Genomic DNA, 14,232 nt, shown 5'->3' on the forward strand with positions numbered 1-14,232 from the left:
ATATGTATGTATATATATATATATATATATATATATATATACACCGCACACACACACACACACACACACACACAAACACACACGCACCGCAGTATATATAACTGCAATTGAGGGTTGTAGTAACCATGAGCCATGGTAACCTGCTAGTAAGGGCAGTGTGGTCAAAAAGATTTTCTTCCCTTTTACAACAGGACAACAGGCACCAAAAGGACACCGGCAGATTTATTTATATATATAAATATATATATATATATATATAAATATATATATATATATAAATTTTCTAAGACGCGTTAGTTACCCAGACCTTGAAGTTTGCTGAGGTCTTCCCACAAATACTCAAACAGCGATGCCCAGAAACAGTACCAGTCCCTAGTTATATGTATGATGCACTGCTATGGGAGACTTAAAGATAAACTCTACACAGCTATAAAAAACCACAATGTATCCATTCTTGGACACTACTAGTCAAATAATCTTGATTTGACTTAATATTGGCCCACTGTAAATCAGTACTGAGACTGGAGAAGGAAGAGTAGAGCCATTATTGTAAGCCAATTATATGATGTCTATCTCCGAGAGCTTCCTAAAATTTGGACTTAACGCATTACAATTTTTTTTTGTTCAGCCTACAAGCTGAGCAAAAAAAAAATCTAACACATTTCTCTCTCTTTGCTATACAGGTGCAATGGATGAACAGCGGTTGCATTTAATTGAAAGTAGCCACTCTTCAGCCAACAATTTTCCACCCTTTAATTTTTCAATTGAGGCAGGTCATGTAGGAGAGTGGTGACAGGACCCACCCACTGATCAAATACTGGCCAGTTCCTCATTTAAATTTGCACAGTTTGTGGCCAGCATTAGATGAGGGTAGAGCTATCTTACCTGTGTGTTGCTTCTCCTTCATTGTCCAGTCGTAGGATGGGGTGGTCGTAAACCAGGCTGTGTTGTCCAACTGTACCATAGTCTGCAGAGAGGTCTCCAGGAATGCAGGGCTTGGTGTGTTTCTTGGCAAGAATATCTGAACCACAAGACTCAACAAAAATCCCAATAAATGATCAGGTAAAAAAGCCTTCCTGTTTAATGGGTTCAGTTTTTGCCATTTACCTAGACTTCAGATTTTATTTTGACCACTGCAAAAAGTTGCAGTTGAAGAATAGATTTCAAATCTTTTTGACTCATTCCCGTCCAAGGATTGCTAAGAGCGAGGGGTGTGGTGTATAAGAGGTTTGCTGAAAGTGGCAGAAGAAAACCAGAGACTTGGCACATTATTCTAAAGAAGTTGCTCCATACAGGAGAATAGGTGGCCCAGGAGAGCTACCAGTTGGGCGTCACAATTTTAGAACCAGGAATTGCTTTTTGCTGCATTATTTTGGAAAGTGTTAGATGCAGAGCACTTATCTTCCCACTGTAAGAACGCTGACTGCCATTCCTATGGTGGTAGGGTTATTATATCTATGAAAAGGGAGCATGTAAGTAATGAGTGTTGGGATACCATTAGTATGCCTGAAATGGTTTAATGAAAGCTTAGATCATGACACGTCAGGATGTGTTCTTATCATTCGGACAGCTCCATCTGCATCTTTAATAATTAATCCAGTTCACAAAGAGTTCAGTCTCGCGCACTCATTTAGAAACCTTCTTTAGAGAAACACCTCTTCGCCTGCCAGTCCCTGTGCGACGCAGTCTTCTGCATGGCTAGCTGCACAGATACCCAGACACGAGTGCCGCTTTAGGACCACACTCTCACCAGGTAACAAAAGCTCCAGGGAAGGCAATTCGGGTCAGAACATGTGCAGTTCAGCTGGGTTACTTTTAGAATGGTGTTTTCTTCCACTGTCTTATCAGATCCATGTCAGCACTGCAGGCTGCGTGGAATTAATTTTTAAATGCAAGGCTCAGGCAGACATGATTCAATTGAGCAGGTTATAAAACACACAGCAAACTTGTACTGTACTTGGGCGCAGAGAGAAAGCTGAAACTTCATGTGTGTATGTGCACAGTATGGAGGAAAAGCCACAGAACTGCTCTAAATTCAGTGGGACACAGTTCCAATACTGTCGCACAACCAAGCCAAATAGCGCTTAAATATATAAAAATAAATATTTTTAATTTTTCTAATGAGGACCTTGAAGCCCTCCATTAATATAAAATTTCATCACATTATACAAGTACTGCCATCTAATGAAAATCGCTGGTGATTCTTGACCAATGTAAAATGTTTTAAAAACTCTGTAAAAGTGTGGCCAAGAACACCTTTCGGGCAGCTGTGGTCTACACCAGCCTTTCTCAACCCAGGGTGTCTTAAGGTTTCTTCAGGGGTGCCTTGACAAAATGTCTAAAAATTGCCCAATACTTGTATACAAGCCAGCGGGTGGAACAAGCCTGCCTTTTAGTTACACAAAGGCACAGGTTTTCATTGTGCACCATTACGACCTTCTAGACAACCGGTGACATCATCAAGTTAATAAGGAGGATGTCAGCTGCCTGCACAGCATCCTAGTTTCTCCCTCCTGTGTCATTCTCCACCAGTGCTGGGGTCACATTAGCTCAGTGATGGAGAAAACTGAGGGAGAAGAGAAACACTGGCATACTAGTCAGTACCAGTGTGCAAAAGTGTATTTGCTTTGGATGAATAAATTACCTCTAATGTTGGGTGTCCTACATGTGTGGATGTTGCTGCATTATATAAAACTATTAGAACAGTTTTTCATTTTTTAGAATGGGGTGCCCTTTTAAAATGGACAGTCTTGAGACACCTCATTTTAGAATGGGGTGCCTCAAGACTGTCCATAATTTTAAAGGGTACCTTGACTGAAAAAAGGTTGAGAAACACTGGTCTAGACACTGCATGAAAGTTGATTTATGTGCTCGACCTTTTGGAACGATATGTTCAGAGCTGAGATTAACACCATTTTAAAATATAAACATGAATGTTCTTCCTAAAGATAGACACTATCAAATAACCAGAAAACATTCCAATATATGCCTGTGTAAAAACTAGTTTCCCCTTTAACTAGAAGTTTGGATTTTCCGAACTCCAGCAACTGCAATCCACCAGTACAATGAAGGTAGTTTTATTGGCCAGTGGAATAACAGATGGTTGGGCCTTTGTCCTGAAGTCAAGTAAGTAAAGACCTTAGTAACAAAATCAAAGATAGAGCAATGTGGAAGAGCCAGCAGATTAGGCATATTGGGGTATCTGAATTTAGATTTTTAAGGGATTAAAACGACCCCTTATACTTACCTGGTCTAAGTTCCCTTGCAACTGTTTTTTTTTACATCACAGTCAGCACTGAAATGTGCGTTATGGAAGCCTTCAGGAGTGATGTTACTCCCTCAGTTATGTGACTGTTGAGCCTTATCACAGGGGTGCAGGTTACATGCTACCCCATACTTGGAAGTGTCGGGTGGTTTTGTTGACTGTGATGGCAAAAGGCTTGAGACCACAGGCAAGGCAAGTAAAGGGTTTGAGGGAGGCTTTGCAGAGACACAGTCACTCTGGGCAAAAAAAAAAAAAAAAAACTTAGTTCAGGCACCCAGTGTAGACGGAGGCTGGTTTTTTATTGCTGTTATTATTATTGTTAATACGAGTTCCATTCATGTCAAACTGGGACTTTTGAGTTAATATAATGAAAGCACAAATTTCAATGAGTGGAAACTACATTTATTTTTCAACATACTCCCCTGCTACATTTATACACTTATCCCAGCATTTAACTAGAGCCTTGAAAGCTGTTATTACACTTGAGCGATGACTGTTTTATTGGCCATATTTTAGTTCTGATTTTTCTTCATTGAGTAGTTAGGGGCACTGTGTTTGTTTATTTAAAGTCTGATGTTCATAAAAATGTACCTACCTACTAGACCAGCTTTTGACTGATCATTTCTGCCCATTGTTCCCGGACTCTTCGGTGACACAAGCCTGGTAGACGTCTGCCATTGTTCCCTTGCAAAAAAAGCCTTCTTGGAAAATACACACAATCCTTATTCCTTGTTATTGTGAGTCCTTGGATGATAGAGGTGGCAGATTGCCAAGCTGAAGCATACACCCATAGCAATTCCGGACGCCAACAAACACACACATTGTTCTAATTACGTTGGGTGTGGCATGCACGGCTGGAGTCTTCCTAATAGTCTGGCTTTTTTTTCCCCTTCTTAATACTTTTCAGCTGGAGGTCCTGACGGGTAGGTCGGGACACTGGTAAAGGCTTAGTTGCCAGTTCATAATATTGAGCAGCCAACGAACAGTGGGGGTTGGAGAGTTGATCTTCCTCTGCTCACACATAGGATTATTATGACTAAACACTATATACTCAGTTAAATTGCTGTATATTAAAGTTGAGTCTCAAGAGTTTGCTGTCAATTTATATTCATCTTCATTAACACTTTTGGCATTTTGTTACCAGTGGAATTTTTTTTTTTTTTTTACATGGCTTGGAAGTTAAACATCAAACCACTCATGCCAAAAACCACTCTTTCTGCTTAATGACCCACCTATAGCTTTTAACTAAAATTCTTTATTGGGTGGAACACGCTAATTAAATTGGTACTTGCCATTGTGGTCCCATCTTGCGGATTTTTCTTGTAGTTTTCCACGTTCAGCTCCTCTGTTCTGTGCTGCACTGCTTGTTCACAAGGGGCAGTCAAAGTAAGTTTTTACAGATGCTTGGCAGATGCTTAAAAGAATACGGCATGGCAACTATTCAATGGTACGTCTGGGAAAATGGGCCTGAGAAACGAGTATGGTGTAGACACATTTATCTGGTTAAGCCTTTTCAGTTCTTTCATATACCCACGTATCTTTTTTATATTAAGGCCATAAAGATGTATATGAATTCTTGGATAATGGGAAGCCATGCATTCTGAAAATAGGAGCTGTTGGCAGCTTTCATAGTAAATAAAGAAAGGAAAAGGTGTTAACGGGATTTATTAAGCCGTTTAAACAGACCGAAGTTCCTACCTTTTAGGCCGACCAAAGTTTTTCTTTAAAAAGTAGCTGTATTTACTGTTAATGTTGTGGGTCTTATTAAAATAAATCTCATGCCTTATTTATCTGCAAATGCTATTTAGTATTGTCTTGCCTGTAACTAGTGCCAGAGCACCAAGACAAATGGGAAAGGTAATCTGTTTGGAAAAGTAAACCAGGGTCTGGGTTTTTGTCAGGTCAACCAGTCTTACACAGACCGTGCCCCCATTGTCTGCTCTGCCCCCATGTGCTTATGCTGCCTGTGTGTGTAGCGCCAGGAGATATTAATATTGTGTCATCCTCATACAATGCTAAATAGCTGTTGTACACTAATAAATTAGAACTCATGAACGACTTGTTGCCTCTCCAAGGATCATCACTGCCTCTCCCTTTCGTGCACAATGCTTCGGGGTCTGTACCTCCCAAATACTGAACACGTGTAGTATAGAGCTGCACTTCTGTAAAGCTAAAACTATTTTTATTATTCTAGCACACGCACTCCACCAAGGTGCTCTCTTTAATTAAATTACCTGATTTAAATTTATAGTTTTACATTAAATACATTTACAGCCTACAATGTTTGTAAAACTATGATTTAAAGGGGTTATGACAGACCGTTGTTGTGATTTGTTCCCGTTGGTGAATATTAGCATAATATCAGGGACAAAAAGGAAGTTTAAAAAAAAAAAGTTTGCTTCTCTACCCAGCAGCGTAAAGCATTTCACTGAAGGACAATGAAGGAGAATCAACAAACAATCTTCCTGTAACTTACTATTGGCTGTCCTCTGTATGACCCGTTTCTTTTCATAGACCGCTTTGCCTTTTTGTTGGCCTCATCATCTTTGTTTATGATGGATGGAAGCTAGAGTAGGAGCCCAAAATTGACAAGTTTGGATGGCTGTGAAAACGGTGAAGTAATGAGTAAAGCACACATCTCTGGCCGTAATATTAATTTTATATTTTTGCATGGCCTTTTTAATTCACCGATCTGCCATTCTGCCCTGTAGATTAGAAAGGTAGCAGATGTGAGTTATTTCTGTATCCTGTTACTATGTTTACTCTCTGGCACACAAGTTCTCTGTGTTCCGTTTAGCTTTATATCGTGTGTGTCCCAAAGTCCCCACTTAAAACTCCTTTGTACAATGGCTAAATGTTCACTCTTATTTCACTCATCCTTTCCATTCTGTTGGCAAACTATGTTTGAACCTTATTAATAATGAAAGTAACTGGTGAGAGACATAATTCAAAGCGATGGTCCCAATGTCAGTCTAATGTGCATTGTTAGATTTCCCAAATGAATTTTTTGTAGGCTGCATTTTATAGTGTTTGCTCGACTGCCCTTCTCCGCTCAAATCGGCTCAGATATTATCCAATAGTTTGCACAGCGGTCACAGGCCTACTTCAGCTTACAGCAGACGTTAAAGTGAAGCTCCAGTTTTTTGCTCGAGAAAATAGAAAACATCCCTCTAGTTTAGGTATATATAATACAAGGATGTTAACATTTAAGGTTATTGAAAATTCTTACCGGTTTGTGCTCTGTTGATATAGAGATAGACCAGCCCAGTGCACTTGCTGGATTTATTATTTAACTATTTCAGGTATTTATAGAGCGCTGAAAATCTACGCGTACTGTGCATTCACATTAGTCCTTGCCTTCAAGAATCTCAAAGCGCTCTTAACAAATAAAAATCAGAAGCTAGAAATACTGTAGCTATTGACTATTATAAATAAGACACTTATCTGTCCAAGGATCCAGCTCTGTTCTCATCTAGGCTGATTCTTCGCTGGTCTTCAAGGCACCGGCATGTTTAATAAGGGAAGCCAGCTCTGACTCCTTGTGGCTTCACAGCTGGCTGCGACTTTCTGCTCCAATTGCCTATGTGGTCGCAGTGGAAGTAAGAGCAGATATCTGCTAAAACTAGGTACTCGCTTTGCCCCATCATAAAAAAACTTCAAACATTTGTGGGGGGGGGGGGGGTTAAAGCAATACTTCCCTTTTATGGGTGAGTACCAGAAGAAATTTATGCAAGTACAAGGAGAACATGCAAACACCATTCAGATAGTGTCCTTGGTGAGATTTGAACCAAGGGCCCCATCTTGAGTGGTCTTTTTTTCAGCCCCAGACACAGTCCACCCCTCTGCTTACCTTTGCATGTATAGTATTCTGTTCCTCTCCAATGACTATACTCTCAGGGCAGTAAAAAGATAATAATGAAGATGCCATATTCCATACAACAGTTTGCAAAGAGCCAGTTAGAATAGCAAAGGGTTGAGTATTTTCATATCTCATGGGTATGAATGGGTACTGCCGCCAGTGGAGAGAGAGAATGGAAATTGTCATGTGCTATAGAAAATCTTGGCTGCTTATTGAAATGGAAAAGTTGTCATTAGTACCACATTTAAATTGAGTTCAACCAGAATTAACAGCAGATTTAAGCAGATACTGACGAGTTGAGTCACCCATAGGCAAATCTTTTGCAGACCCCAATGATGGCCATTACCCAGACATTTCACACACCATGGGTTGCTTCTTTATTGTATATTACACAAAAAAAGCATTGGCAAGAGCAAGACTTTTTCTTCAGCAGACGTTACATTAATGGGGACAAGGCTGGGCAGTCTTGAATCTGGAATTCCCAGATTGGTACTATTGACTACCAATTTCCACCCATAGAAGAAATTTCAGTTTGATGTGGACTAACCCTTTAGGTTTTAAAGGGTCCACATCGTTATGCTAAACCAATCATCTAGTTTCAGAGATTGCTAATTTTCATTTTTATACAACTGCTCAAAGTAAATAAAATGGCAATAAAATTTTTATAATGTTAACGTGTCTAGGATTGCTTTAAGAGGACCTGTAAACAGCAAGAAAAAAAAAACAGAACATACTTTTCCATATTTTATTAGTCTGAAAACACCCACACATTAAGATGAGTGAGGGACATTTTGGCACTTACTACTGTACTTACTCCCAAGCCAGGAGCAGGGCTTGTCGAGTAATAAAAAAATACTTATGTGAATCATATTCAGAGCTGTAAAAATAAACACACCATGAATATTAAAATGCTCAGTTAATAGTAAAGGCTACGCAGCTTTCAGCCATTTAAGGCACTTAAATGAAAGGAAGGTTGTTGTTGCAGAAAATGTTTAAAAGTTATATTTTTTTTTTTTGTGGTCAGAAGTAGGACATGTGAAATACACTGTGTGTGTGTGTGTGTGTGTGTGTGTGTGTGTGTGTGTGTGTGTGTGTGTATATATATGTATGTGTGTATATATATATATATATATATATACACACACACACACTACATTGTCAAACATATTGGGGCAGCCCTCCAAATCATTGGATTCAGGTGTTCGTTTCACCTCCATGGCCACAGGTGTATAAAATCATCACCTAGGCATGCAGACTGCTTCTACAAACATTTGTGAAAGAATAGATCATTCTCAGGAGCTCAGGGAATTGAAGCGTGGTACCGTCATAGGTTGCCACCTGTGCATGAAGTCCATACGTGAAATTTCCTTGCTACTAAATATTCCACGCTCAACTGTTGGTATTCTAACAAAGTGTAAGCAACTGAGAATAACAACAACTCAGCCACAAAGTGGTAGGCCACATAAAATTACAGCTCTGGGTCAGGGGTTGGGCTTGGCCCCTTAGTTCCAGCAAAGGGAACCCTTAAGGCATCAGCATACCAAGACATTTTGGACAATTTCATGCTCACAGCTTTGTGGGAAGAGTTTGGAGATGGCCCCTTCCTGTTCCAACATGACTGCACACCAGTGCACAAAGCAAGGTCCATAAAGACATGGAGGAGCGAGTTTGGGGTGGAGGAACTTGACTGGCCTGCACAGAGTCCTGACCTCAACTCGATAGAACACCTTTGGGATGAATTAGAGCGGAGACTGCGAGCCAGGCCTTCTTTTCCAACATCAGTGCCTGACCTCACAAATGCTCTTCTGGAAGAATGGTCAAACATTTCCATAGACACACCACTAAGCCTTGTGGACGACCTTCCCAGAAGATTTGAAGCTGTTATAGCTACTAAGGGTGAGCCAACTCAAAATTGAACCCTACCAACTAAGACTGGGATTTCATTAACGTTAATGTGCGTGTAAAAGCAGGCATCCCAATACTTTATTATAGTGTGTGTGTGTATATATATATATATATGTATATATATATATATATATATATATATTATTTTTTTTGTCTTTTACACTAATATTTTGTATTCTACATTCCTGCCACTAGGTGGTGCTTTAGACCTCTTTTCACATGTTTTATGGACTTTGGTTTCAATAAGAGATATTAGGACTGAAAGGAGACAATTTTTGCATTGGGGATCCTTACATATAGTTTTTTTAAAACAAAAATTGTATGTATATGTATTTATATATCTTCAAAATATGTGTGAGAAGTAGACAGTAAAGCTACCTGAAATTACTGTGGAAGCACAAAAATGACAGCAAGCTTACCCCATTTTGTTCCAGTGGAATCCACAGAACATATTCACAAGACTATGTTGCAGTAACACCCATTTAGAATAAAAACACCATTTTTAAACGGCAGACGAGACAGGGAGACCACGGATGGGACGTGCCACCGGGAAATCACATAAAAATTATAAAATAATCCATTTTTATTCCATAAAGCTGAAAAACAATAAGGTACAAAACACCTTTTTAAACAATAAATTCACAATAATTAGTAAATTTCATGATCTAGAATAAACAATTAAGGCGTGTCTCCTAAAGAAGCGAACCCTTTGCGGAACACATTGCTCCTGTACGCCTTAATACTGAAAGACAACCTGTATACATGAATTTATTGTTTTTATCTTTATTGAATAAAAATTGATTATTTCATCATTTTTTTTGTGTGATTTATCAGTGGAACATCCAAAGTCTCATTCATGGTCTCCCTGGCTCACCTGGCATTTAAAAAGGGGAGTGTTTTTGTTCTATTTATACATAAAATGATGGTGTCTACTGAGAAATAAGGAAATATATATGTGTTGACAAAAACAGAACTTCTCCACATAATTTTCTACATATAACACCCTTTTTATTGCACAATACTGCAGTGTGTTGCAGTGCCAGTCATTTTGTATGGTATTCCAACACACTGGCATGGTAGTGGGCTATACACTTCAGCGCACCACATGGTATGGGTTGCACTGAAAAAAAAAGGCTTTCCTAACACGGCTTACCTTTAGCACACTCATGTATTGCTGAAATATGGGTGCATTGCCATAACATCTAGTGTGACCGGGCTGCTACATTTCTCCTTTTTGAGCAATTCTCCTTCATTTTGTTCCTCTGTCCTACAAGTAATTTCAGATTGCTTTACCTTCTTCCTCCCACGGATTAGGTGTTGAAGATTTTAGGCGTCAGACAGTTAGCTTGGAAGAAAGGAGCAGAAGGAACATGAACTTTAAAGTGCCTAGAGTAAGACTTTCACCCGTCTTCAGAGGGGAAGAGGGTCAGGATTTCAGAACTCAGAAGAGGGTCATAGAAGCAAGTGATATTTTCTAAGCCTTGTTCAGCTCAGTTCTAAATTTGTATTTTTTTTTTCCCCTTCAAGTCTTGGAAATACTAGTGCTGAGGCATTTTTACAGCAGAAATTCCACTGCAAAAATTAGACAAAGCAATACATTATTTAGAATATCATTTTTGCTTTAAAAGTTTGTTTAAATATTGATCGCAGAGACAGTTTTCTCCCTGGAAGAACAGACATGCATGTTTCTCTCTTTTTTGACTTGCATATTCAGCATGGCATGAGAACATCAACCCCTGCTGTAACGAGAGTTAATTAATATGGAAGTACACATTCAATTTACTGACATTTGTTGTCAGAATATGTTAAAAGGCCTGGCGCATGTTGCAATCTTGCCACTTAGCAGAATTGCTGAACATGCATGAGGATTTGCAAAGTTTGCCTTTCTGGGTGAGAGCTGAACACATTAGGAAAATGGTAAGAAATGGGGGTGTTATATCTCAGCATCCGATCCTAACTGCAGTTTTTGGGTGCAGGTTAATGGCAAATGCCACACAAGGCTTTTTTTTGTGTTGTGTGTGGCCATCAGATGGTTAAATATGTCATTTAGGCTGGCGATTTTGTGATACTATCCCCTGCTCGTCAGTAAGGTCACTCTGCTTTTTCATGGTTTGGCATCACCTTCCTGGTTCAGCTCACTGGTCAGAGGGGATGGTGTCTGTCCACTGTCCATTGAGGAGAAGTGATGTTTGAGTGTGAAAATAAGTGTTTCACCAACGTTTAGAGTCCAAAAGGAAGTTTTATCCCAAACATATGGCGGCTGCTATAGCCAATGCGTTTGGTGGATCGTATTGTCCCCTTCATCAGGGCTTAAAACAAACCGTATCCACTGGTAGGGACTCACACTGAAAGCTTAAACTCTGTTGTGAACACTCAAAAATAGTTCAGCAGCTTCCCCGAAACATGTTGACTGCCATATGTTTGGAATAAAACCTAATTTCTGAGTCTAAACCTTGGTATGACGCTTCGATTTTCACACTCCTCATTTTTACAGTCCTGGGCCACTGTTCCAGTTCTTCAGTTGACGAAAGCAGCCCACTCATCACTTAGATGCCCCATAGGGATACCACCTGTATATTTTTTGTCAAATACAATAACTAGTACCCAAGTAATGAATATCTCCCTAAGGTTCCAGCCCCACCAATCTCCTACTTCAAGCAGTGAGGTAAAGTGACATAGGAAATGCTGACCGAAGAAGACATATTGATAGATTGGGAACTTTGTGTCACCTGTCTGGCTCTGTATTGTGAAAAATTTTGGTAAATCACAAGACTGTTCAGAATCACAAATCCTTTGGCATAAAACATTTAAACATATACAGTATGTAATTGAATCATATACTTCACAGTTGTTTGTTCGTCTCAAGTTTCTTTTTAAAGTGTTACTAAACCCAGGACCCTGTCTGATCATCCACAGTACACAGAACATGAAAATGCAATTATTTTAGTAAATATAAACTGATAAATACCTTTTCTCATCAGCAGTTAGAGCAGTCCTGTGACTTTTATATCAGTGTTCAGCAGAGCACTGGTTAAAACTTGCAGGAAGAGTTTTCTCTAGGAGGATGCAGAACCCCTGACTTCTGTCTGGACAGTGCTGATTGGCCCTGTGCTGACCACATGCACTCTCCCAAGAAAGAAAAAAAATCTCTCTAGCAATACACCCCAAACTGAGCATGTGCAGAGTGTCTCCACACGATATGTCTTGTCAGGAGTTAAGAGGGGGCACTGGAAGAAGGGGAGGATTGGAGAAGTCAGGATGAAATAGCACTTTTACACAATGCAGAGGATTAACCCCTTAGGTTCCTCAGTGAGTATGCCAAGCATGCTTTACTGCATATACAGGCTGATTTTACTGTTGTGGGTTTAGTAACACTTTAATTGAATCTGATCCACCCAACAATCTAGCTACATCTGTAAAAATGCTGTAGTTTCTGTTAAAGTGTGTGTTCAGACATTACTTGTTCCTTAGGAAAGGGGGGACTCTTCTAGTCCAGCAGGCGGGGCTGACAATGCTGATTGTGATTTCAGTACCGCAAAGGGCACTATGTTGATGGCTCAGACAGGTCGTTTGGAGTCGATTTGGATTTCTAGCAGAGCAGCTGATATTTTTCTGTACTTGAAGGATCTTTAAGGGATAAAATATTGGGAATTCTGGGGGGGTGGGGGGGTCCCTATATTCACTTTAAATTCAGCTATATTCAGATATTTGTATCATTTCAGATGTTTATTCATTTTTTTTTTTCCCCCAATGCAGGTCAACATTATTTTCTTGGTGATCACACTGTGCAAAATGGTGAAGCATTCCAACTCTTTAAAGCCAGATTCCAGTCGTTTGGAAAACATTAAGTAAGTGACCCGCTTCTTCCAATGGATACAGCGTATTCTGCAATAACCACTAAGCAGTTTATCAGTCAGCAGTAAAGATGTCGCTGTGCGATTAGGCCGGATACCATCGTGCTGCTACTTACACAGTGTCCAGAGATAATGCCTTCGCCGAAATGACGCTCCTAAATTGCGTAAATAAATTAAAGTACTGCATAGCAACAGGGTAATTTCATTTGCATTTAAAGCACAGTTTAAAATGATGATCTCGTCCACAAGGCTGACATGATTATGTGAGGTTTGTTTTGTTAAATGACTTTGTGATGTAGGGCTTGAAGTACTTCTCACTTGTAATCCAGCTCTCCTGCGAGAATTGACTCTTTATTACTAATGTTAACTTGCAGATTATCTGTTGTGTGTGACTAATTAAACAAATGTTTGCTTTAATCCCAATGCCACTTCAAATCTACAGAAAGGAAGGTTTTGTACACTAGAGGAGCCCCTTATTTGACAGCTGCTCTTTTATAGTGTGACCTTTAGAAAGTGATGGTTGCATTGTGATAGTTTTGTGGTTAAAAGAAAAAAAAAATTCAGGGGCTTTCTATGTATTTTTTTTTCTTTAGTTGAAAAATTGAGGAGTGAGAAAGCAGAGACCAAGATTTACTTTGCAAAAATAGGATCACAAAGACTGAAAATTAAAGGGTTTTTTTTGTCAAGTGGTTTTCTAGAAATAAAACTCTCCCTCTGTTTAGTTTCTGCAGTTATTTGTTAGCACTCTGCTCATTAACTACCATAGATGTGCTGTGTGAAGCCTGAGCCAATATCTTCAAGTCATTCAGACAGCTCTATGGTATTTTTGACTGGAGCTCCCCTAACAGCTGGTTCATCTGACTTTTCAGGCAAGGGCTCAGACTGCACATAGCCCTTACCTCTGCTTCAAAATTAAGATCTCACCAGTCTTCTTTATGCAAGTCAATACTGGTAGTGAATAAATTGTAGCATGAAAGCGAGATATTTATTATGTAATTAGAAGTTGCATCACTAGCTGGGTTGGGGTTAAGCGCACACACCAAACAAAACTGCCATTTTGAATTCACAGGGTTACTGGGGTGTTATATCACCAGGCCAACATCCTTTATTTCCTATGTTTCCAGTAAGGGACATTCCCCACAGCAGTTTGTACCTCCACACCCTCCTACTAGACTACAACAGAGGTGCCTCTCTGGTTCAAAGCTGCACTTGTTTAACATTATGGGGAATTCCTTAGGCGGTATTGATGCAATATTTTGCTGTGCCCTATGCACAACCATTAGGCAAAGCTGGGAGTTGTAGTGCTGATATATCGCTTCATGTGTTGTCGAGAAATACAAGGACGTAGC

The 14,232-nt window shown here is 39.6% G+C and overlaps 1 protein-coding gene across 21 annotated transcripts in view; it reads left to right on the forward strand.

Annotated features, from left to right (window-relative positions):
* ADGRL2 (adhesion G protein-coupled receptor L2) overlaps positions 1 to 14,232 on the forward strand; it is a 292,149-nt gene that overhangs the window by 258,376 nt on the left and 19,541 nt on the right. For all 21 annotated transcript variants that reach the window (XM_089684380.1, XM_089684382.1, XM_089684383.1 and 18 more), the window contains one exon: positions 12,786 to 12,877. In XM_089684380.1, the coding sequence (XP_089540506.1) occupies positions 12,786 to 12,877 (92 nt within the window). The remainder of the gene's footprint in view (positions 1 to 12,785; positions 12,878 to 14,232) is intronic.

The sequence above is a fragment of the Staurois parvus genome, unplaced genomic scaffold (genome assembly GCF_062004578.1).
Source record: "Staurois parvus isolate SC_StPar_1 unplaced genomic scaffold, SC_StPar_1.0 ptg000347l, whole genome shotgun sequence".
NCBI lineage: Eukaryota > Metazoa > Chordata > Amphibia > Anura > Ranidae > Staurois > Staurois parvus.